This window comes from Triplophysa rosa, linkage group LG4, assembly GCF_024868665.1.
Source record: "Triplophysa rosa linkage group LG4, Trosa_1v2, whole genome shotgun sequence".
Taxonomy (NCBI): domain Eukaryota; kingdom Metazoa; phylum Chordata; class Actinopteri; order Cypriniformes; family Nemacheilidae; genus Triplophysa; species Triplophysa rosa.
In genome coordinates this window covers 13,149,588-13,172,845 of record NC_079893.1, presented here as the reverse complement: position 1 = coordinate 13,172,845, position 23,258 = coordinate 13,149,588, and the positions used below count along the sequence as shown (strand labels likewise).

Sequence of the window (23,258 nt, the reverse complement as noted above, 5' to 3'; positions counted from 1 at the left end):
AATAATGACGTCAAAGCTGCAACAAAAAGATTATGATTACAAAATAAATATGTCATATATGATTTTTTACAAAAAGCTTTTCAAAAGGTCAATACTAAAAAATCAGAAACGCCCACTGCTGGTGTGGCAAATCTACGCCCACTGTGTAGCCATGCTATATACATTACTTTAAATGCACTAGAGTAACAAAACTTCTTTAAAATAATTACAATTACTCAGGGATTGCAGAAAAAATGCAATACAACAAAGGGCTCTCAGGTTTAATACAAATCTGTAAAATAGCACTGCTCCTGCATGCAAAAAAAAGAGATGAGGCATTGCTTTGAGAGCCTAAACAGGTTGATGCACGTCAATAACAAGAGATGTCGCAACATGCACAAGGTATTATTCGTCTTTAACAAACCTTTAGTAATCAAAAACATATTTAAAAATATATAGATTTTTCACAAATATGAAGACCCAGTAAGTGGGCAAATCTACAGGACGTTTGGCCGAAATAATTTCTCAAATAAAAAACAGTAAGGAAAAGACAAGATAAAAAACAGATGGCGTGATAACTGTTTATTTATTAAATCAGATTACACATAGCCATTGAAAATCATTTTTCATATTTACAACATATATACAAAATGTGCAATTTGAAAAACATGTCCAAAAATGAAAAAGATTTGAATAACAGATACAAACAGTAACTTTTTTCCTTCTTTTAACTTAACCGTGGTTAATCACTTTAAATTGGCCACATGCACCTTAATTCAATCCTCTGTGCCTAGCTCAGTTTCTCTATCAACAGGTGTCCAAACAGTCTGTCCAGGCTATAGGGTGCCTCAGAGCAGTCAAGGGTTAACATATCATCTCAATTTACACACCAGGAACATTTCCACTGTCGCTTACCCGTTCATGCTGACAAATCTATCTTGAAGTTTGCCTTGGACTAGACAAGGTTAAGATTTCAAGGGTGGGGGGTTGAGGGAATCCCTGAGAATTTTCACCCCTTTTCACAATGTACCAAACCTCTGACAAACCAGTCAAAGCTTTTAGTTGAACACAGAACTGATATTTGAATTCTAAAATTAACTTGTGTAGTACAAAAGCGCCTTTTGATTGTGTAGTGGTGAAACGATGGGGTCAATCAATTATCAATCAATATATCCAGGAGAGGCTTTTGGTAGTTAGTTGATATAGTCAAAGTCCTCTGGTATTCCAAAAGCTTTGTCTAAACGGCTGTTCTCAAAGCCAAACTTCCTCTTCGCCCAGGATTTGATTGCAAAAACATTATCTGAAAAAGAAAGAATGCAGAAAATTACACATTTAGGATGCAAAAAAGTGACAACTTATCAGTTATGAAAACTAACCAACTTAAGAGCAAGTTATAGTCGTGCGTAGGACCTACGCCTGTGCGTAGCCTGACATTAGGGGTGGGCGGATCGATCCTGAAGTATCGATACTTCCAATACTGAGGTTGTATCAAAAAAGATCGATCCTACCATTAAAAATTCGATACTAATGTGTTTTTAGTTTTTACTACTGATTTTATTTATTTACTAATGTAGCTAATAATTTTATAATGAAGAAAAACTATTTCCCATACACCTAGTTTTGCACACGTTGCTCCTCCCTGCCCTGTGTTTTGTAGTCCACTATCACGTGACTCAGCAGCGCCAAGCGCAAACACGCAGATGCCGCTGCAGCCAGCGAATAGAAGAGCAGCATCGTGTGGAGTTTTATCACCTCGGTGAATAAAAACACTGCGAACTGCGATGTATGGCAGTGGGCATTTGGGGGTAAAAAGCCAAAGATTGAAAGTACTTTATTATTTAAGCACTTTATTTACTGTTTCTCAAACAATTGTGTGCACTTTGTTTATAAATTCACTTAAAAAAGTGTAATGAAAGGGAAATATGTTAATTTGTTCTATTATTTTGTCTAAACACAACACTGAACCAAAAAGGAAAAGCAGTTTTAAAATCTTCGTTCTTCAGTAATAATTTTGTCTACTTTATTTTTTTTTTAAAGCTAGATAAGTAGTACTGGGATAACGAGAATTTGTTTTGTTATATATCGTTTTTCAGTTCTATTAATATGTTAATGTTACTATTTTAATAATTTGGTGCAAAGTTCATGTTTGCAAATTCGATTACAGGAATAAATAACTAAATAAATAGATTTATTTGGTTTAAATTATGTCCCTTGTTTTAACATGCACATGATTAATTAGCTTACAGGCACATTAAGAGCACAAATCACAAAATATTTTAGTGGTCATGAAAATGTATTCAGATTTAGCATATTAATGATGCATTCATCTGATAAATCATGACATTTCATCAACAGGAAAGTAAATGTAAGTTCAAGTGAATGCTTTTTAAAAGTAAAAAGTATTTGTATCGGTATCGATGTCGGCAATACTGGCCCTGCATTTACTTGGTATCGGATCGATACCAAATTTTACAGTATCGCCCACCACTACCTGACATGCACCTCTCCAAAAATGTAACAATGCGCCAACTCAATGCGGACCCTACGCAGACCGCAAGTGCTGTGATTGGTCTGTTTGAATCCTTCCCTCAGGTAAAAAAACTTCCACGATAACGTCATGTTTACTCAAACACATTTCCGAATGAATTATCTAAGTAAATTATTTGTTCTTCTGTATTTAACATATCAAGCTGCAACAAAAGTGACTGTTTACTTGCCATTATCACTGCTAATGCTTCTCAAAGGAGCTGCTGCTTCTTCGGCTCTTGTCTTGGTTACACAAGCAACACACGCGTGGACACTGACGCCTAGTGGTCATTGCCTGTCGACGCAGGCAACGACGCAGAAGTATAAAGGAAAACCAGTGTGTTGCCTATGGTGTAGCCTTGCATGACAATAACTTATGCTTTAAGGGGGATTTTTACTTCCGCGTCGAACCTACGCCATAGCCTCTACATCGTAGTCAACGTGCCAGTTTTTGTTTACACTTGTGCGTTGACAGGCAATGGCCCCTAGGCGTCAGTGTCCACAAGAGTGTTGCTTGTGTAACCAAGACAAGAGCCGAAGAAGAAGTATTGTCCATAATTCTGATCATTTTGTTGATTGTTGTATTTGCACATTGCACTTTTGGGCTCTGTTGTACACCCCACTTATAAGAAGTATTCATAGGAATGATATGACCATAGATGTGTTAATAATCAGACCAATGATTGAGTGTTACAACTGAATATATGAAGATGATTTAATGATTTAATGACATAATCAGTATACTTAAGCATTGATTGAGTGTTGTTTGAACTATAAGTATATTTTTAATCATTTTAACCAAGTATAGAACAGATTTCAGCAATACAAAATTCAGTGATGTCTTTGAGATCTGTTTAAGGCCTGACCTAGATAAAGTTCAGAAGGTTGAACATGTAGTTCACTTTGTGGCCTGAAAACTGGTACCAACAGGAAAACTTATTTTTAAAAACCAAGTAAAGGTCGACATTCCACTATTAGATACAAACCTTGTTGCCTAGAAAATAATAGTGGCAGACAAGAATGATTGGATAATAAAAAATAAAGGGAATTTACCTGATTGGTTTAGGAAAGAACCTCCTTTCCTAAGTTTCACTATAACTTTAGGCTGGAAAACACTTGGTTTTCAGATGACTTGGGACATCTCACTTTGTTTGGCCTGATCAAATAAAGTTAACTCCTTGACACCTGAACCTTCTTTGTCTGAGAGATTTTTTGAACTTCAAGATCGACATTTACCACATCAGAAGCGATTCGTTGTGTACGCTGTCTGAAGCATTTAGCAGTGATAGCGGCAAGTAAACGGTCTCTTTTGCAGCTTGAGTTGTTAAATACTGAAAAATGCGTAATTTATTTATATAATTCGTTCGGAAATGCATGAGTAACCCGACGCTATCACAGAGTTTTTTGACCTGAAGAGAGGGGGTTCAAGCAGACCAATCACAGCGCTTGCGGTCTGCGTCACATTGACAAGCGGTTACAGCGCGTCAGGCTTTATACGGCGGAGTGTACGTGTCTCTGCAGAAGTAAAAATCCCCCTTTAGTGTTGTGTAATTACTCAGAAATGCCATTTAGAATCTGTGTAGATAATTACAGAGTAATACATTATTACATTACAGAAAAACAGAGGCATTTTACATTCAAATAAGATATTAAACTCCGCAAGACTGAGCAACTAAAAAAGGCTGTATTTGTTTTACTGGATTTAATTCAAAACAGACACACTCAGTTTTTGGTGCATTCTAAATGTCACGCATAAAGAAAGCACTCTAGAAACCTCCACAAATTTGAGCAGAATTGTGTTTTTTACCATCAGCTTTATTTAAGATATCTTTCTATGAGCATATCCATTCCAAACTAATTCTGCATATTTCTCACCGAACACCAGCCTGGAAAAATAGAGATTTCCTCTGGGACTGCATTTTATCCAGTACAACACAAAAACAATGAACCCTTAATTGGATATTATTTTAACTTTAAAGAACAATCCAACAATGACACAACCTGTTTTATATACAGTAAACAGGACTATCAACACCAATGAAAACAACCAAAGGAACGTAACAACATAAGCCCCCGGGCCTCCACAGATGTTGACCAGTTAGACTCCTGAGAGAAAAGCCTGAGATCGAGGCAGATAATTGAACTAAAGCTAAACTCCATTTACAAAGGCATTGCATATCACCAAGTATGCGTGCGTGCATGCACTCTTTCTTAGTGCAGGATGTAAGTTGTGTTTGGCTCTGGGCTGAAATCTGATCTGTTGAATGTAAACCGAACATTGACTCAACCCTAAACCCTCCCCATCCAGCATGACTGCTGTGTTCCCAAACATAACTACCAAACTTCCAGATGAAGAGTGTACAAAAGAGTGTACAAAAACATTTGTACTGTTAAGTAAATAAAGGAATTTCCATCCTGAAATGTAAGTGAAATAAAAGTCTGTGTCTGCAGCATTCCGCAAAAATCATGCTTAAAATATCAAATCATAAACAAAATAGTAACTTAACCTATAGTTAGGGCTGTCACGATTATGAAATTTGGCTGACGATTAATTGTCTAGTAAATCATTGCGATTATGACGATTAATTGTCTCTTTTAGGGCTTTGGCGATTATGGCGGTTAATTGTCTGTTTTAGAGCTTTGACATTTAATTCTCATACATTTTTTATTCAGCTTTGAAACGACCATATTGTTCTGAATATAAAAAATATGTTTTTTTTTCTTGGAAATACATCGGAAAATATTGGTTTATCATATATTTTAGGTTTAGGCTTTTAACTGTCAATAATACAACTGCCATATACTTGTAAATTAAGTAAATTGATCAGGAGTGAAGCCACCATTGATATGCTATCAGTCATAGAATTGCTTCTAGTCTGTTTTTTTCTCACTTACAAGATACAATAAAATTTTACTTCTATGTTACTGAAATTTTGGTAGACTGGTTTTCACACTGAGATTATCTTAAATAATATTAAATTGTACTGCAGGTTATTTTTATGGTATATGCTTTAGTTTTTATTGTGTTGTGGTGGTACAGTATCACAATGCTTTATTTACAATCAATACACTAAAATATGTAATATGCAGATGCACTACAGCTCCCCCTAGTGTCTTCTATAGAGATGTGAAATAATTGCGATGATCTGAAACCATCGCGATGAGGCCAAACAATCGCGATGAGACGATTATTTAATAATCGTGACAGCCCTACCTATAGTGCAAACAACAAAAAAGTCAACAAATGAATAGCGAAGCAGTATTTAAGAAGGTTTAACAGCAATCACACCTGCAAGCATCTTTTTGACCGACAACAAAGCAGTTGTACTTTAAAACAATGCGGAATTTTTCGTCTGTTAAAAACGCTTACATGCTAGAATATTTATTAATTGATGGGAAAATAAAATAGACAAAATTTTTGCTAAACCGAAGTATTAGTACATGCAAAACTAGACTGTCAGGGCCTTCTATAGATCTTTCACATGACTTTCATTAGCAAAGAGATTTACTGGCTTGCTTTATTTTTAGTTTTGTGTATGCAAAAGACTTACCTGTCCACCTAGACACTGCCTCCTTTGCTGCAATGTTGGTTTTACCTAGATAAAGCATGGGTATGTTAGCAAAGTCAGGCTTGTTGGGTTGCGTATACACTAAGTTTTTAGCAAAGTTACTTACATTGCATCAGATGCTTAGTTTCTATAAATTTGCTTCATGGTAATCGAACCCATGATTGCTTTTGCATTGCTAATGTCAAGCAGTTGCTAAACCTGTTAAACTACAGGATCATGCTTTAAGTCTTACATAGCTTGTCAATGTTTGCTGAATGCAGCTGGTCCTTTGGTAAAACTCAGCTGTGCAGATCCATATGATTTGTGTGCAACCTAAAAGCTCTGCAGATGGTTATAAATCACACAAGCTGGTCCCTTTTTTCATTGAGTCCATTGATTTACGTCTTAGACAGTTAGCGGACACACTGATATATAATCCATCATTTTGAATGTCTTGCCCAGACCACTTCAATTTCAGAGCTAGATTAACAAATGCTCAAAAACCATTCCAAGGTTTTGGATTATATTCTGTCACGATCAGCAGGGGAAGAACCCAATTGCAGGCAGCCAGGGATTAAGGGGTTAACATAAAAGACTTTATTTTAACAAACACAAAACAAGGACCCGCGATGGGGTAAAAACAGCAACATAAAAGTAATAAACAAGCACAGAACGAAGACTGACTAAACACTAGACTGAATAAACACTTGACAAACTAAACTAAACTAAACACTTGACAAACTAAACTAAACTCTTACTAAGACGATGACACAGCAACAACAGGAACAGGCAATAACGGCTAACGCTGGACGAGAACAAGACAACTGAATACAGCACATAGCACACACAATGACTGAACACAGGACAATGAAACATGAGGGTATTATATAGGGAGACAGACAAAGGATAATTAGCAAGGGGCAGGTGTGGGTAATAACACACTCAGGGAAAGTTAACGAGGAAACGAGATGGCGGGAACAGGGATGTGGACCGGCGAGAGAGAGTATGGAAGGCCGAAAGGTCAACAATCTCTCTCTCCACATAAAACCTAAGGCTTTGCCATGACTCTGCTACAAGACCAAGAATAGACATGACATGATGAAGCAGAGTCATGACAATATTCAATCTGAAAAAAGCACATTAATCTGCCCAGTCGTATTGAAAATGCATTGTGTCCTCTCTGTGCACCCTACATTTACATTTACATTTAGTCATTTAGCAGACGCTTTAATCCAAAGCGATTTACAAATGAGGTAAACAATGACATAAGAGTAGCAGATGCATGCAGTCCAAAGCATTGCGCACTTGACTGAGAAGTCAACAAATACAGCATGTCTTTAAAAATCGCAACACTGTGGGTGGAATTTGATATGAAGGTTCAATTTAGTCACATGAACACTGCAATTTAATTGCACTTTAAACTCTTTTAAAACCACATCCACAAAGTGTGATGAAAACATTGATATGTTTAGCGCCCCAGGGTTATGTGTACTGCTCAAATGCATCATTAGCCCTCGTACTGATTCAACATCCCCTGGGTGCCGACTGGGACTCGTACCAGCAACCTTGTGATAAGTGGTTTGGAGCCCTTGGTCATTAAAGTGGAAAAAAAAACAATCAAAACAAATCAGGTTGCCCTAGAAATATAAACTTAAGCTTCATGAACACTGATAATAAAGAGCCGCGACATCTTTAAGTGGATCTCTCTTATCCATCTTTCTTAGAACAGCTGAACCCCCTGGGTGTTACAGACACATCTTTGTTTATGTTTACTCTATCATTTCATCATCACCTCTAATAATGATGTAATGAGCAGTACTGCACCCAACACATATCGAAAACAAAAAGCAATTTAAGACAAGCTATGACTGCATAGACGAAAAAAGTCCAACACTCAAAGTGCAGAGCCACCTTGCTCTTTATTTTCCTATAGGGCACAATACGAATTTCTTTGCAAGTTTTCAGAACTAGTCTGTAAATAAAAGTGTTTTTTAGCTGCAAAGGCGAGTAAGCTACATTGTTATACAAAAAAAATGAAAATAGTTTAATGTTCACAAACTTTATTTATAGTAAGTATGCCAGTGTACTTATAGTTAAAGCAGTGAAATTAATCATAATTGATTTATTTTAGTTTTGGCTTACAACATTACAAAAAAACTACATAATCAAGGTTAAATGATTATTGTCACATTCCGTTTTGCAAGCATTGTCTCATATCTTGTGTATCCTGTACAGCACACATCTTTCCTTTCCACAGCAGTGCACTTTCGCCCCTCCCAAAAGCTTAAGTTTAGTCAGACGTGTTAAATGTAGATCAACATTCATCTACATATTTTAACATATTTGATCTAATTTGTTTTGATGTTATTGATTATATTCATCATTTAACTCTACGTTACTTATTTTAATCCATGCATTTATTACTTTGTTGTATCTATAGTTAACATTTATTTTTTATTTGTTTTTCAAGCTTATTTTCTAGTCAATGCGTAATTGTGTTAAATAATCGTGATCTCAATATTGACCAAACTAATAGTGATTAGGATTTTTTTTTATCAAGCAGTCCTACAAATAGGAATTTATGAAGTGGACTCACACAGACCAAATCACTGGAAAAAATTCAGAAATGTATGCTTATAACAAAATAAAGGATGAAGTCATATTCCTACTAGCCACTGCTATCGTATTTATCATTGTTCACAATACACCCCAAAGGCCAATTTAAACATGACTAAAATAATAATAATTTGCCATAATGACAAATCCCTAGAGGCAAAGGAAGCGTGAAATATTTTAGCAGGACCTACTGACATTGCCATGTTTTAAAATGTAGAGCGGTCGTTAGAAAGACAGAACTGCAAGCATGGGGTGACAAATGATGTAAAGCGAGGTTACAAATGTTATTTTCTCTAAAGAGACATGAGTCATTATCTTCACCAGCGCCTGTGTTGAGATGATTATTCACGACTGATCAGAGGATTGACTGGAGTGAATCGAGAAATATTCAAAGCTGAATCTACTCGGAAGTGTGAAACAGGCCAGGAAAGACACAATAACTGCAGTTGTATGTTGGTGTGTTTGCCTCTGTGTAATGAAAAGATGCTAAATATAAAATGTATTATGAAGGCTTGTTGAAGCCCTTCAGGATTTAACCAAGCCGAATTATGGCACAACACAGCAGTACAGCTTCTAGCTGGTTCTGCTTCAGGGGTTACAGTAAAAAATGTTGCAAACTGTCAGGTGTTAAATACAACATTTGCCAGGACTATTGTGACATATGAGGCAGAAATGATCAAATCACGCTTTTAAGAAGTGATGATCTTATGAGAAATCATGAGTGTCAGGAAGATCCCATTGCGAAATCAATTAAAGATACATTTTTAAGAAATCACAGTCAAAGCACTACGAAAGAAAAATGCTGTCCAACAGAAGACACAAGTCTAATTTGTCAGGAGGTGAAGGTATACTCAAGACACTCAGAGTACGTTTACACTAGGGATGTCCCAAGCCATTCGCAAAGACCGGGATCGGGGGGGGCCGATCAAGGCATTTTTAACCTGATCGGGATCGGCTATATTTTGCTCGATCATTTCCGATCACCTCTGCCATCACGCAAGTTTCGTAAATGAGATCGCGAGCTGTGACAGCTGTGTCTGCAGTGTGGAAATGTGCTTGTAATGTCAGCAGCACAACGGAGCTTCGTTCAATAATAAAAATATAATACCACACCCTCAAAAAAGTGGACGGATTACAGCGAGTTCACTCAGTTTTGTGACGCTGTGATAGAGAACACAGGTTAGTGTCTGATTTCTTCCTTCATACAGCGCTTTCCCTGAGCTTTACAAGAAACTTAATGACACAGCTGAGAAGCATATTTGCGGCTGTCCGCTAACACTACAGAGATGCTGTTTTCCCTTTATTTCAAAGTGAAAGTTCAAAGATATACAGCATCTCACAGAAGTGAGTACACCCCTCACATTTTTGTAAATATTTTATTACTATTTAATTTATTATTATTAATTGGACCCAATTAGCCATTTTTCCTCCCCGGTGTCATGTGATTCTTTAGTGTTACAAGGTCTCAGGTGTGAATGGGGAGCAGGTGTTAAATTTGATGTTATCGCTCTTACTCTCCCACTGACTTTTGTAAATAAAATATTTACAAATGTGAGGGGACCGCTCACATTTTTGTAAATATTTTATTATATCTTTTCATGTGACAACACTGAAGAAATGACACTTTGCTACAATGTAAAGTAGTGAGTGTACAGCTTGTATAACAGTGTAAATTTGCTGTCCCCTCAAAATAACTCAACACACAGCTAGGGATGGGTACCAAAACCCGGTATTAAATGGGCCCCGGGGCAAAATTCTGAAAGACCGGAGAATCGATAAGCTTCGCCCTTATCGGTTCTGCTTTCGGTCCTCAGGGAAAAAAAATCTTATGTTATTGCTACATTAACGTTATCTTGAACATTTTATCTCAACAATAGTTTCTAATTTTCAATAACACCAAGAATTTAGTCTTTGGCGCATGCATATTCATTATTCCCAGCAGAGAGCGCGAAGCGGCATGTCACGTGTCTCCCGCGCAGTTTGTGTCTACACTGCGCGCACACACACAAACAGCCGCACAGAAGAAAGACGCTCTTAATTCGCGACGATGGCAGAGAGAACTAAACGTTCAAAAGTGTGGTTACACTTCACCAAAGTTGATGCTGACAGTGACAATGCTCGTTGCCACAAGTGCAACAAAACTTTTGCTTGTAAGGGTGGAAACACAAGTAATCCGTCAAAGCACCTGTCAAAAGAGCATCATGTACAGACAGAGAGATGCACTTAGCCCAATCTAGTTCATCTCTTGATGCCCCATCTACGTCAGGTATGTATGCTGAATGCTAACAGATGTTACTTGAACTCTGACATTCTATGCTAATGCCATTCACCCCATTTAAAACAACTGTAAATTCAATCTAACTGGTTTCCATAACCTTAAAACTATGCTAATTCCACATGGGTGAAAGGAAATTACACAAGTAATCCATTTTCTATTAGTTAACTGTTTAAAAAAATTAATCAGCCTATATGTGTAATCATTTATTATTACACTCAGAACTGAAATAATTCAGTGCAGTATACACAAAATAAATGTGCATACAGTAATACATAGAGTAACTATTTAGAGTAAAATTCAATTACCCTTATAAAGATTTTGAAATGTTTTTTAAGATGTACCAACCCACTCCTTCTGATTCCACTGCTCCATCCCCAAGAAGAAATATCTTTATATCCAAAAGTACCGGACCGATAAGCAGTATCGATAAGAGTAGTAATACCGTTAAAATCTTAACGATACCCATCCCTACACAATAATGTCCAGCTGCGGAACCGCAGCAACAGATTCTGAACAGCAGTTTCTGAACAGCAGCCACAGAAAGGAGGGGCGGAGCTTGCGTTCTTACACGAAGTAAGTTTCAACCTAGAGTCTTGGAGTGTGATTTCCTATTGTTACACGCGAAAACGTCATAAGGCTACTTTTCAGGTCTTACATGTGTAAGTTATAATAATACATTAAGGTATAGTACAAAAAGCCATTTAAAACGTCAATCTTGTGTAGAATTATTGTATAATGAATGTGTTTCATTGTATTAGCTTATGCGTTCTTGTTGATGGTGTTAGAAAGAATGTTTGGTTCAGAGTCTGTTGCTGCGGTTCCGTAGCTGGACATGTCTCTCCCTACACACAGCCATTAATGTCTAAACCGCTGGCAACCAAAGTGAGTACACCCCTAAGTGAATATGTCCAAATTGGGCCCAATTAAAATATTTACAAAAATGTGAGGAGTGTACTCACTTCTGTGAGATACTGTATATGTGTATACCATAGAGCAAACTTGCAGTATTGTGTTGAGTGTTTTAGTTTTGAGAGAGTGTCAAATGAAGCTTTGTTTTTCTGTCTCATGGGGACAAACTCCTGTCAAGCTGCAATAAAAGCATTTAAACTATACTTCATTGATAAAGAGGGCCATTTTAATGTTAAATCTAATCCTGCTATTTGAATTAGCCAAGTTGAAAAGAAATTTTCAACTGTCACTCTGTCATTATGCCAGGTGCAGAAGGGTGGGCTAGCAGTTATCCTGGGTGGGCATATACCCAACCAGAAAAAAATTAAGAAACCGTTTAAACATTTTTTTTCTTTTTTTCTGATAAGATAAGAATGTGTTTTGGAAAAATTATTGTTTATTTCTGTGAACGTCTGACAACATTTCCCTCAAATGTCATATAAAAATGTTGTTTGGAGTAAACTGAAATATCGCAAAAAAACGTAACAAGTTCATATTTAGTTTTAAACAACACAAAACTATTGTTTGTAGGCCTACATGTATTAGAAAAAGTTAAAAAGATGATTTATGAAATAACCCTGCTTTATTAAAATGAGTTTATTATCATGCTCTCAGTCTTTGATATTGCTGTTGGGTGACTTTTAACAAACACTGCAATATATGACTTCAATACATGCAGGATTTAAATGATTTATGATGTTATAAATATCTAAAACAGACATTCATTACAGAAGACTGCAAGATTAAAACAAAAATAATTATTGTTGATTATTGCCCTTTATATAGTAATTGTGTGCGTTTGATTTTATTGATGTTTTACGCATAAAACGGTTATGTATAATAAATAGAAGCCTATAAAGAAAGCGTGCTAAGAACATTCCCCATCACTGAACGATCACTGACTTCTGTTAAATTTCGCAAAAAAACTCCCGTTTTAATGAATGAATCTGATTACACTGCACAACTTTACATCATATCTGCGGTCTGTGAGCGCGCAGCGCGCCTAAACTAAACTCTTTTTCTCAGTGTTTTGCTACCACCTTCACTATGAATTGGGGTGTTTGAGATGGAGGGAGACAGATTTATTTGTAAAACTGGATCTTTCAGTCATTCCTGACGGTCGATAAGTTAAAATCTAGCCTAAATATTGCAAGCAAATAATAGCTGTTTGTTAATGTTACCGCTCACTTCTCCTTCACAAAATAAGACCGCAAAAACTCCCGTTATAATAAATGAATCTGAATTTACTGCACAATTAATTTTACATGCTGCATGCATAAACTCAAAGCAAGCGTGCAGTGTGCCTAACATTCCTTTGCACATTATTTTGCTTCCACCAGCATCTCTGTTACAAACTAAAGCCGCTCTGTGAGTGAAGAGTGACGTTACTTTCAACCAATAGAAAATACTGCAATTTTTGGTGTTGTTTTTTATTCTCATTGGGTGGGCAAGACAGACGTTTAGGTGGGCTCAGCCCACCCCTGCCCATGCCTGGAGCGGGCCCTGATTTTAATAACCTTAATATACCTGGAGCATGCACCTAGCTCTAGGAAAGTAAAAGTATCGGATCGGGGCTCGGATCGGCAGATACTCAATATAAAATGACTTGGATCGGGAGCACAAAAAGTGTGATCAGGATCCCTAGTTTACAGGATAAAAACGGAAAAGATTTTTTTGCGTTTTAGAAAATTTTCACGTACACACGACAGCGTTATCAAAACTATCTGCATTTACATGGATTATGCATGCCAGGCCAGTGGATGGCAATGTTGTTCTGTAAAGAAATGCTTCGTGCCTGCGCACATACGCATAACCTGTTTTAATCTAAAAGTGTTTTAATACACTTTGTCGGCGTGTGTGTGTTTATAGTAGCATGCATATAAATACTATGTCTCCGCTGGTTGTAGTGGTGCAGTAAATCTACTTTTTGCTGGAGAAATTATAATAAGTATGCGGCACAAACATGCAACATGGAGGCCGCAATTATTGTTTACAGACTGACTGACCTACAGCCTGAACGAGTAAAGGGCCGGGTACACTTGACTTTCCGCATCCGTCTCGCGCACAAACGCGTCCGCACAGCTTCTTGAGCATACTCAATCGCGGATCATGAGTGCGGATCATGATAGACAAGTTCGACACATGCGCACTGTACGTCAACGACTGGACACGGCTGATTAAAAAAATTTGAGCATTCGCTGGTGTACGCATTCCGTCCACACGGTCTCAAAAAATGGGCTGCACGCAGACAGGGTGTGCGGACAACCACAGACCCTCCTGATGACGAAAATTACGTCATGGGGGCTAGGGATGGGCGATATGGCCCTAAAACTCTATCACGATAACTCCTGGTATTTCTTGCGATAACGATAAAAACGACGGTATATCCATAACGCCACCCACTAGGGATGTAACGATTCACCGTGAGCCGGTTGAAAATCGGTTATAATGAGCGACGATTCAAATCGGTTGAGGCTTGAACTGAATCGCAAATTTTTTGAACAGCAGGGGCCGCTATTTTCACTGCAAACCTAAACGTGGACATGCTGATATTTCTTAAATGCAAAAAAATCCAAGAAAAGCTCAGACAGTATTAGTTTGTTTATATTAAAGAGACTTTTTCTATTATTAATTTGTTATAAAATTGCAGTTTAGTTTTGTTATTTGAAATAAAACATTATTTTATTATACAAAGAAACGTGAAGCATTTAAGAAATAATGCAAGGGAAGTTGTTCATTTCTAATTTGTTTCAACTCATTTTTTCAAAATAAATCGTGAGTAAATCGTGAATAAATCGCATCGTGAGATCAGAATCGTTAATCGCATCGCATCATGAGCTGAGTGAATCATTACATCCCTACCACCCACCGCTGTTTTCTGCGCCAAGTGATAGTAGCTGCATGTAGTCTAGACCCTCAGAAAAACAAATATTATCAAAAAGTAAAACTTACCCCAAATCAAACAGCTCCTAAAATGTACCTACAGTATTTTTGTAAATATAAAATATAATAGTGAGATTCGACTTCAAAAGGTTGTAGTAAAGAAAAGTTAAATGAACTAAAGCTCAATAAACACATCATGTCATACCTAAAACTGTATATATTCTATTGTTGGGTGGAAACGATCGATCACATCACGCTGTCAATCACTCTCTCTTGAACTGTGTGAACCTTCTCTTCTCACAGCAACATACACTGAATCTGTGTATGTATGACTCGCGCTACAGAAAGAGAACAGAAAAATGTGGATAAAAAAAATCTAATTAAATAATCCATGCTTTTATACGCTCATAAACGTATTTAAAATAACGTAATACAAACTTGCATTTGTACTGTATGTGAACAGGCAGCAGTGCTGTGTCGCTATGAAAGCACATGTGGGCGCGAGCTGCGCACGGGACGCTCCGTTCATCCTGTATATAACAGGCAAGAAATCATATTAAACAATTTGCGCACGCGCGCATAACATCTAACGCATGTTTAAATAAAGACTTTTAGCCAAACTAAATGTTGTGGTGTAACGTATTATTATGACTATCAACGAATACTTAACAAACTAATGAAATAAAACGAAAGTGAAACTAAACATTAACTCGGATGCATCTACAGTGCCAACCTAAACGAGATTTAGAGCTTTTAGTGCAATCTCTTTCTCAGCTTCACGTCCGCCCTCCGCTATACCCGTTTTCGCTTCACATATGAGCTGTGAATGGGTCTCACAAAGAAATACGTCATCAACTAGAATTTATCGTTTATATCGCGGGAAGACTAATTTCTATCGTATGGGGAATTTCTACCGGTATATCGCAAACGATATAATATTGCCCATCCCTAATGGGGGCGGCGCGCAGACTGCCGGACTATATTTTTGCATTAACACGTATGATGTCATCGTTTTTGGAAAACTTGCACTTTGAGACCCGTTTGCGTTTTCAGTTCCCCAAAATGCAGTTTTTGTGTAAATGAACAGCCAAAACGCATACAAAGTTTTCAGTTTTTCCTTGAAAACGGTCTCGTGTAAACGACCTCTTAAAAAATCTGTAAAATGTGATGCAGTAGGCAAAGATATCCATTTGTGTGACCAATAATCAACATCAATTGTTTTGAGAAAACAGCACCTGCAGGCATCATAGAGTGAGTTCAATGTAAACAGTTCCTCTGTGCTCATTTGTCAGAGTTTAATCTATGCTAAAATACCTTTGAAATGTGGACACAGATCAGAGTGGTTTACTCACGAATCTCCTCCACCACCTCCGGATCACATTCTTTGTACTTCTCAACTTCAGCCTTCATCTGATCTCTTTGGTCTTTCAATGCCCCAAGCTCCTTCAGAAGAGCTTCTCTTTCCTCCTATACATGCACAAACATCAGTCAGAAAAGAACTCTTACACAAAATTCCCCTAGATAGATGTGCTAAGCTTAAAGTAAGTAAATATTACATGGTTCTTGGGTTCAGAGAGACAGAGAAGTCAATACGCACGTTAATTTCACGCCCAACTTTGGCTTTGTCAGCCGCTTGCTGAAGGGCTATTTTGCGCTGCTTTCCTTCCTCACACTACATGCAGAGAAAAGGATTTCTACATTACACTTTATAAAAAAAATCCACTCATCGTAACTGCTGTTACAATAAAAAATAAAGTTCTACAACAACCTGTTTAACAATACACCAATTTGGACAAGTCTAACAATATCAGAGAAAGCTTCACCTGTATCTCCAGCTCTTCCAGTCTACATTTACGGGCATGCAGGGCCTTGCTGGGAAAAGCCCAGTAATAGTTAGAGGTGCCAACTCTTTCTGTGTCTACCATGTTATCATCCACCAGACTCTGCAGCACTTCTTTTACCGACATGGGAGCTGAAAATAAACATGAAATAAAACCTCCTGTAAGGATTCTTCCACTACACACACACACACACACATATATATATATATATATATATATACAGGTGCTGGTCATATAATTAGAATATCATCAAAAAGTTGATTTATTTCACTAATTCCATTCAAAAAGAGAAACTTGTATATTATATTCATTCACTACACACAGACTGGTATATTTCAAATGTTTATTTCTTTTAATTTGATGATTATAACTGACAACTAATGAAAATCCCAAATTCAATATCTCAGAAAATTAGAATATTACTTAAGACCAATACAAAGAAAGGATTTTTAGAAATCTTGGCCAACTGAAAAGTATGAACATGAAAAGTATGAGCATGTACAGCACTCAATACTTAGTTGGGGCTCCTTTTGCCTGAATTACTGCAGCAATGCGGCGTGGCATGGAGTCGATCAGTCTGTGGCACTGCTCAGGTGTTATGAGAGGCCAGGTTGCTCTGATAGTGGCCTTCAGCTCTTCTGCATTGTTGGGTCTGGCATATCGCATCTTCCTCTTCACAATACCCCATAGATTTCCTATGGGGTTAAGGTCAGGCGAGTTTGCTGGCCAATTAAGAACAGGGATACCGTGGTCCTTAAACCAGGTACTGGTAGCTTTGGCACTATGTGCAGGTGCCAAGTCCTGTTGGAAAATGAAATCTGCATCTCCATAAAGTTGGTCATGAATGAATATAATCATTCATGACCAACTGGAATGAATATAATACACAAGTTTCACTTTTTGAATGGAATTAGTGAAATAAATCAACTTTTTGATGATATTCTAATTATATGACCAGCACCTGTATATATATATATATATTTAAGCAGCAACAAAAACTTTTCTTTTTTGAAACTTGTATCAGTCTAACTTCTCAAATATTATTTCCACAAACACAATTATTGTATCACCACTATCTGGTATTTCTAAAGCGAAATGACGCTTATTTCTTTTTAAGTCCATTGCCACATCAACCTTAAAGGAGAAATGTGGAGATTTTATCTAGTGGTGATCTAGTGGTGAGGTTGCAAATTGCAACCAACGGCACACTCCTCCCCTTCCATTTTTCTCATAGACATTTGGAAGATTGTAAAAAATAAGCTCTGTGATTAACAAAAGTTTATGATGTTTACACGTTTTGTCTATCAAGATAATCTTTACAAATTAACACAACATTTGTTACTTTTGAAGCCGAAATACAATCGGCAGAAGTAAAAAGCAAACACGATGCTATAAACAGAATCCACTAAGGTCGCTCGATATCAACGTCACCACCACCTAGCCTCCGACAACTCTTTCAAACTTCACTAAAAATGTGCTCCCTGGTAAGTAATTATTCAATGAATGAATCCGCATTTACGTTTTAAGAGATTTGTGCCCATTGCATTATTTGTGAGCTTTATATGCGCAATGACATCTAATGTCCCTGCCAAAGGAAGTAGTTGCTTTTAGCAACTTGTTAGCAACCGCCGTTTTTAAGACACAATAAGGCTTTAAAAAAATCACAAGCGGGTTATAATTGGCGTGTTTTATGTTATAGAATAAAATGTGAAAATATTTTGAGGTTTTGTTTACCACAGACCTTATTTCAGGCGATTTACCAAAAACCCATTCAAATGATGGAACCAGAAGTCCTAAAATGCTAACTCGCTTCCGGGGTTTGCATACAAAAATATGTAATCTCTGAGGCTCCCTACTGACAGAGGTCATCATGTTTTCGCTTCTTTGCCCAACATTTTTTTTCAAAACACGTCTATAGAGCAGTTTGTCCATTCAGGGCTACTGTAGAAACAACATGGTGAATTCCATGCAAGAGACCCCGCGGTATATGTAGATAGAAATAGCTCATTCTAAGGTAATAAAAATATAACGCATTCATTATGTAAGGTCTTTATACACCTCTGAAGACATAGTTATGTATATTATATTGCATTTCTGTCAATAGATCCTCCAAAAAATTACACACTGGATTTTTAATGTATTGTTAAGGGCAAATACAGTCATTAATCAAACACTTAATGATAACAAAAACAGGCATTGGCCTTGTTTTCTGATTATTAACTAACTATATTACACTTACACAGATCTTTTAAAAAGCATAGCTTCATGTACTGACCTTAAAAACTAGATAATTCAGTGACACTGGATTTAACTTCTCTTGTAAAGAACGAAAATAATCCCAGATTAGTTGTACTTACTGATTCCTTTGGATTTGGGGGCAATTTTTTCAATGTCCTTCAACTGAAACACATCTTTCTGATAGCAAGGAAAAAGAAATGTCATCCCTCCAAGTTTCAGTCCAATTCACAGACTCATTGAAATTATTATGTATTTTAATTACTTTTCACAATACAGTAGTAATTAAGTCATAAAAAATATTGTGAGGTATGAACATATCTCACTCACATATAATCATAAAGCAGGTTATATTGGTATGTTAAATAAAACACACTTACAGTTTCAAAAAATATTTCCATCATACGACTTCTTTTTTCTTCCAAGCTAAGTCCTTTCTTTTTAGACTGTGTGGATTATAAATAAAAACTTTTTATGAGGCACTTTTATATGCACATCAATACAAAAAAAAACCCTCAAAGGTAGGAATTACAACATGTTCAGTGTCCTAAATCATTAAACTATTATAAAAAATTGCCTTTTAATAATGTTCTATTTTTCTGTCTCTACAGCTGTGCTAATACTTCAGATATGAACTTAGCATGCCACTGTTTCATTGTTATTGATTAACTTCTTTGATTTTAAGCAACATATTTTGTTTCAGCAACACTGAAACATGTAATATTTTATTCAGTATACAAAAAAAGCTTCATATGATTATTTATGGAAGTTTAAATTAGCAGAATTTACAACCACATTCAATGCCTCAAACTAAACGTAGGGCATAGAGTATGTGGCAGTAACATGATGGATAATACGAGCATGCATTATTACTAGACTTATTTATATTCTCTACCAAGATATATCCTTTTATGGCATTGAGTACATGTCATCCATGAGAGGGCGGGGCCTTTGCCAGGTGCTTTTGCTCCAGAAGCATGACAAATGTGTGTTTACATACTTTCCTCACAACAATGACAAAGTCAGACCATGGCCTTTAATAACTATGAAGCTTGTGTGCCTTTTAACGAGAGATTTTTAAATGAGCAGGTGACCTGCTATAATGTCATTTGACATAAGACGGTAACGTTATAGTCTTGGTATCACTAAATTATATTTTGAGTGTGGTGCAGCTAACTTTAAGTTAATTTAGACGTGGCTAGACCAAAATGCAAACGTTTTCCTTTCACATTTTCTGGCATTGACAAGAAACTATAACATTGTAATTAGTGGTGTAGTCGAGGGTATCCGCAGGCATACCCACTTTTTTATCAGTCGGCATTCCGTATACCCACTTGTGTAGTGCAGGGTATGCACGGGTATACGGCGAATAATAGGACAAACTGAATGAACTGCTGCCAATATTGTAGAAAACGCCTATGACTGATCTCAGATCTGATCTACCTCAATGTGCGCTCATCAATCTAACTGAGATGGCCAATCAAACGAAGGAAGGAAAACGCTGGCTGCTTTGCTTTCTTCCTCCTTCCACAGCTCTCGGGAGTTTGCGCGCCGTGGTGTCGTTTACTGTGGGCGCGCTTAACATGGTAAACGACCGAATGTAAAATCCAGTCATGTAAACTACAAAACGCTAAAAGCATTTACACGTTTCAGGTAATGTCAGTGTGACAAAAACATGACGAGACCTTCACTAGTTCATGCTAAAGCGCATCTAAAAGTCTTAAAATGCACGTATATAACGTTAGATCAAGGAAGTCGACATTTTTTGGACATTGGTATTTCTAAAATCCTGCATACTGCCCTGGTTGTCTCTTCATATAGCCTGTAGGCCAGGATTGATTGCAGAATCTGCACCTCTTCTGTGGCCATCACTCATTTCTGATACGAAACTTCAAAATGTGCATAAAACCAGGGTGGAAACCTGGCTACATTATAACACCGAGGCGTTCATCCTTTGCTGGGCAGCTTTAAATATGGGAGCATAAATTAACAATATACCCACTTCTCCAGGCACCAATAACGTTACACCACTGATTGTAAGGTAGACTTCTTGGAGTAACGTTACTTCATTCATCTTTAACGCTTTCAGGGTTACGTTAAATTATAAAAAAATTATTTTATTCAGTTTCCTCAAGCTCCCCGGTTAACAAACTGTCATTACTGAATACATTTAACTATAATAATATAACACGAGTTCAGAAATGACAGACGTAACAACCAGTTTAAAAGTATTTTGTGTAGTGCTGTTACACATGTAGGCGACGCTCTCTAAGCAATAATCGAAATGTATAGAACAAAATATTATCTACGTTCTCACCATGTTTGAAGCTTTCAGTCAGTCAGTCTTCAATTTGGCGCGAGCTACAGCCAGTCAGCGCACGCATGCGTGGTGCGGTCGAATGAAATACGCATGCTCATAATTTTATGGTCGGTCTGTGTGCTTTTTGTTTCTTCAACAAGAAATAGAAATACGACACATTTCCAGATTTTGGCTAAATTTCTCATGTTCGTTACAAATCGCTTTATGGCTTCAATATTTCATTTGTACACGTGGGCGGCATTGGAAGCCTCCTTTCTTCTGATTGGTCAAATCGCTCCGTCTTCTGTACGGCCTTCATTCTGCCAGGCACAATAAGAGTCTTTAGTGCCACTGGCAAGTGTTTGCACTGTAATAAAATGAAACAAAAATATGCGTACATAATTCGAAATACATAATTCGTGCCACTGTGACTTGCAAGCGAAGCCTGATGTGGGCTACATTATGCTGACACAGATTATTTTTATGAAGCATTGCATGAATAGTGTAATTCGCGTTGATAAAGTACATAAACACAACATATTCTCTCTTTGGATAAAAGTAAAGTTCACACTACCCTATTTAATTTACATGAAAATTATGTTTTTCTGAGTTTTTTTATGTTTGCTTAAAAAGCCAATGTATATTTGAACATTATTATTATCGTTATTATTATTATTAATAGTTGCTAAATGTAGGGTTGTTACATATAGTGTTGCTATCTTTTTTCTAAATCATTTCTTAATGGTAGGACGATCAAAAAAATCCCAATGACTTGCGTTATCTGAGCAATGAAGACAGTAATAACCAACTCTGTCCACTAGAGGGGGCGGCAGGTTAATAAATTATTTTAGTTTTATTTTACTCTCCGTTTACTGTAGTTTATTAGAAAAAATCATATTAATAGGCCATATCTATGTATGAGAACAAGTTTCACACTTCAAGCTAAAAATTAACATATTAATAATTCACTCCATTCTTTGCTATTTGCATATTTTTTATTATAACTCACTGTGAACAGATGTTTTACACATTAACAATCCCATGTATTACACTTGTAAACTGGACTCCTTATAATGGACTTCTATGGGGGATAAAAGGTTTAACGTGAGGTTATTCACTTTATATCTGAAATAAGAGATCGTTTTCACGGATCGCTCTTGAGTCGTTGAAAAACAGAGTTGAGACACACTGATCTCGCTGCCGCGTGGTCACGTGGTTAATGGGGCTGTCAATAGAGCGTATGGACGTGTCGTCACCTTACCACGTGAACACCACGCGAGCACGCCGGAGCGCGGAGCTTTCAGCAAAATGACTACTTAAATTGTCAGGAAACGCAATTCCGCGCAACATTTTAGTGTCCATGAACACCTGATTCCTTTGTAAGTCATAGTGAAGCCGTAAGGATCACGTCGAGTCCAGCTGCCTGTAAGTTCAGCAAAGAATTGAGTGTTTTAGTCCCGGTTTCTTTGTTTCTCCTATTCTCCTCAGCCATTTTGCTGGGTGTTTTGCTACCCAGGGGAGCGTGTCCCAGGGCGTCTCCCGACATATTCAAGTGGGAAAGTGACGTCAATGCATTCCCTTTATAGACCTATTTCACAGCGTGACGTGAGTAGTATAATCATATACCTTGTGTCACTCAAATGGTGACTTTTATGGCCTGTCAATCTTGTTGTGTGTGTGTGTGTGTGTGTGTGTGTGTGTGTGTGCGCGCGCGCGCGTGTGTGTGTGTGTGTGTGTGCGTGTGTGTGTGTGTGTGTGCGTGTGTGTGTGTGTGTGTGTGTGTGCGCGTGCAGTGGCGTCGCACCCGTGGGGGACTTTTCCCGGTGAGAGGGTTCAACACCCGCACTTTTTCTGCAGTTTTTCCGCAGTTTTGCACAAACGATTTACAGCAGTCGCTCCTCCGTTTCTCTGGCAGCTCTTTGTCTGCGCTCGATGCGGCTGCCTTCTCTCCCCTCCCTCTCAAACATGACACCGGCTTTGAGTGTGACCGGCTGATGATTGGCTGTTCTGCCTTAAGTCCCGCCTCTCTTGGTGTGTTAGATTTATGGTGCTGAGGAGGCGGGAACTTATGGTTATGGTTATTTACATCTCCCCTTTCCAGGTAC

General features: G+C 37.4%; 1 protein-coding gene across 3 annotated transcripts; it reads right to left on the bottom strand.

Moving 5' to 3' along the window:
• Positions 1–546: 546 nt before the first annotated feature.
• Positions 547–21,231, bottom strand: mnd1 (meiotic nuclear divisions 1 homolog (S. cerevisiae)). 3 transcript variants are annotated; one of them, XR_008962773.1, is made up of 9 exons: positions 21,172–21,231; positions 19,235–19,300; positions 18,977–19,034; positions 16,602–16,750; positions 16,376–16,450; positions 16,131–16,245; positions 15,217–15,308; positions 6,057–15,116; positions 1,205–1,279 (listed from the first exon to the last, which is right to left on the bottom strand). XR_008962773.1 is itself a non-coding variant. In XM_057331103.1 (8 exons), the coding sequence occupies exons 1-8, from the start codon at positions 21,172–21,174 to the stop codon at positions 1,173–1,175; spliced, it is 618 nt and encodes a 205-aa protein (XP_057187086.1). In that variant the 5' UTR covers positions 21,175–21,231; the 3' UTR covers positions 547–1,172. The 3 variants fall into 3 exon arrangements, 1 of the variants encoding a protein (XP_057187086.1); XM_057331103.1 differs by lacking the exon at positions 15,217–15,308 and having other exon boundaries at positions 547–1,279; positions 6,057–6,101; XR_008962772.1 differs by having other exon boundaries at positions 6,057–15,308.
• Between the last annotated feature and the right edge of the window lie 2,027 nt (positions 21,232–23,258).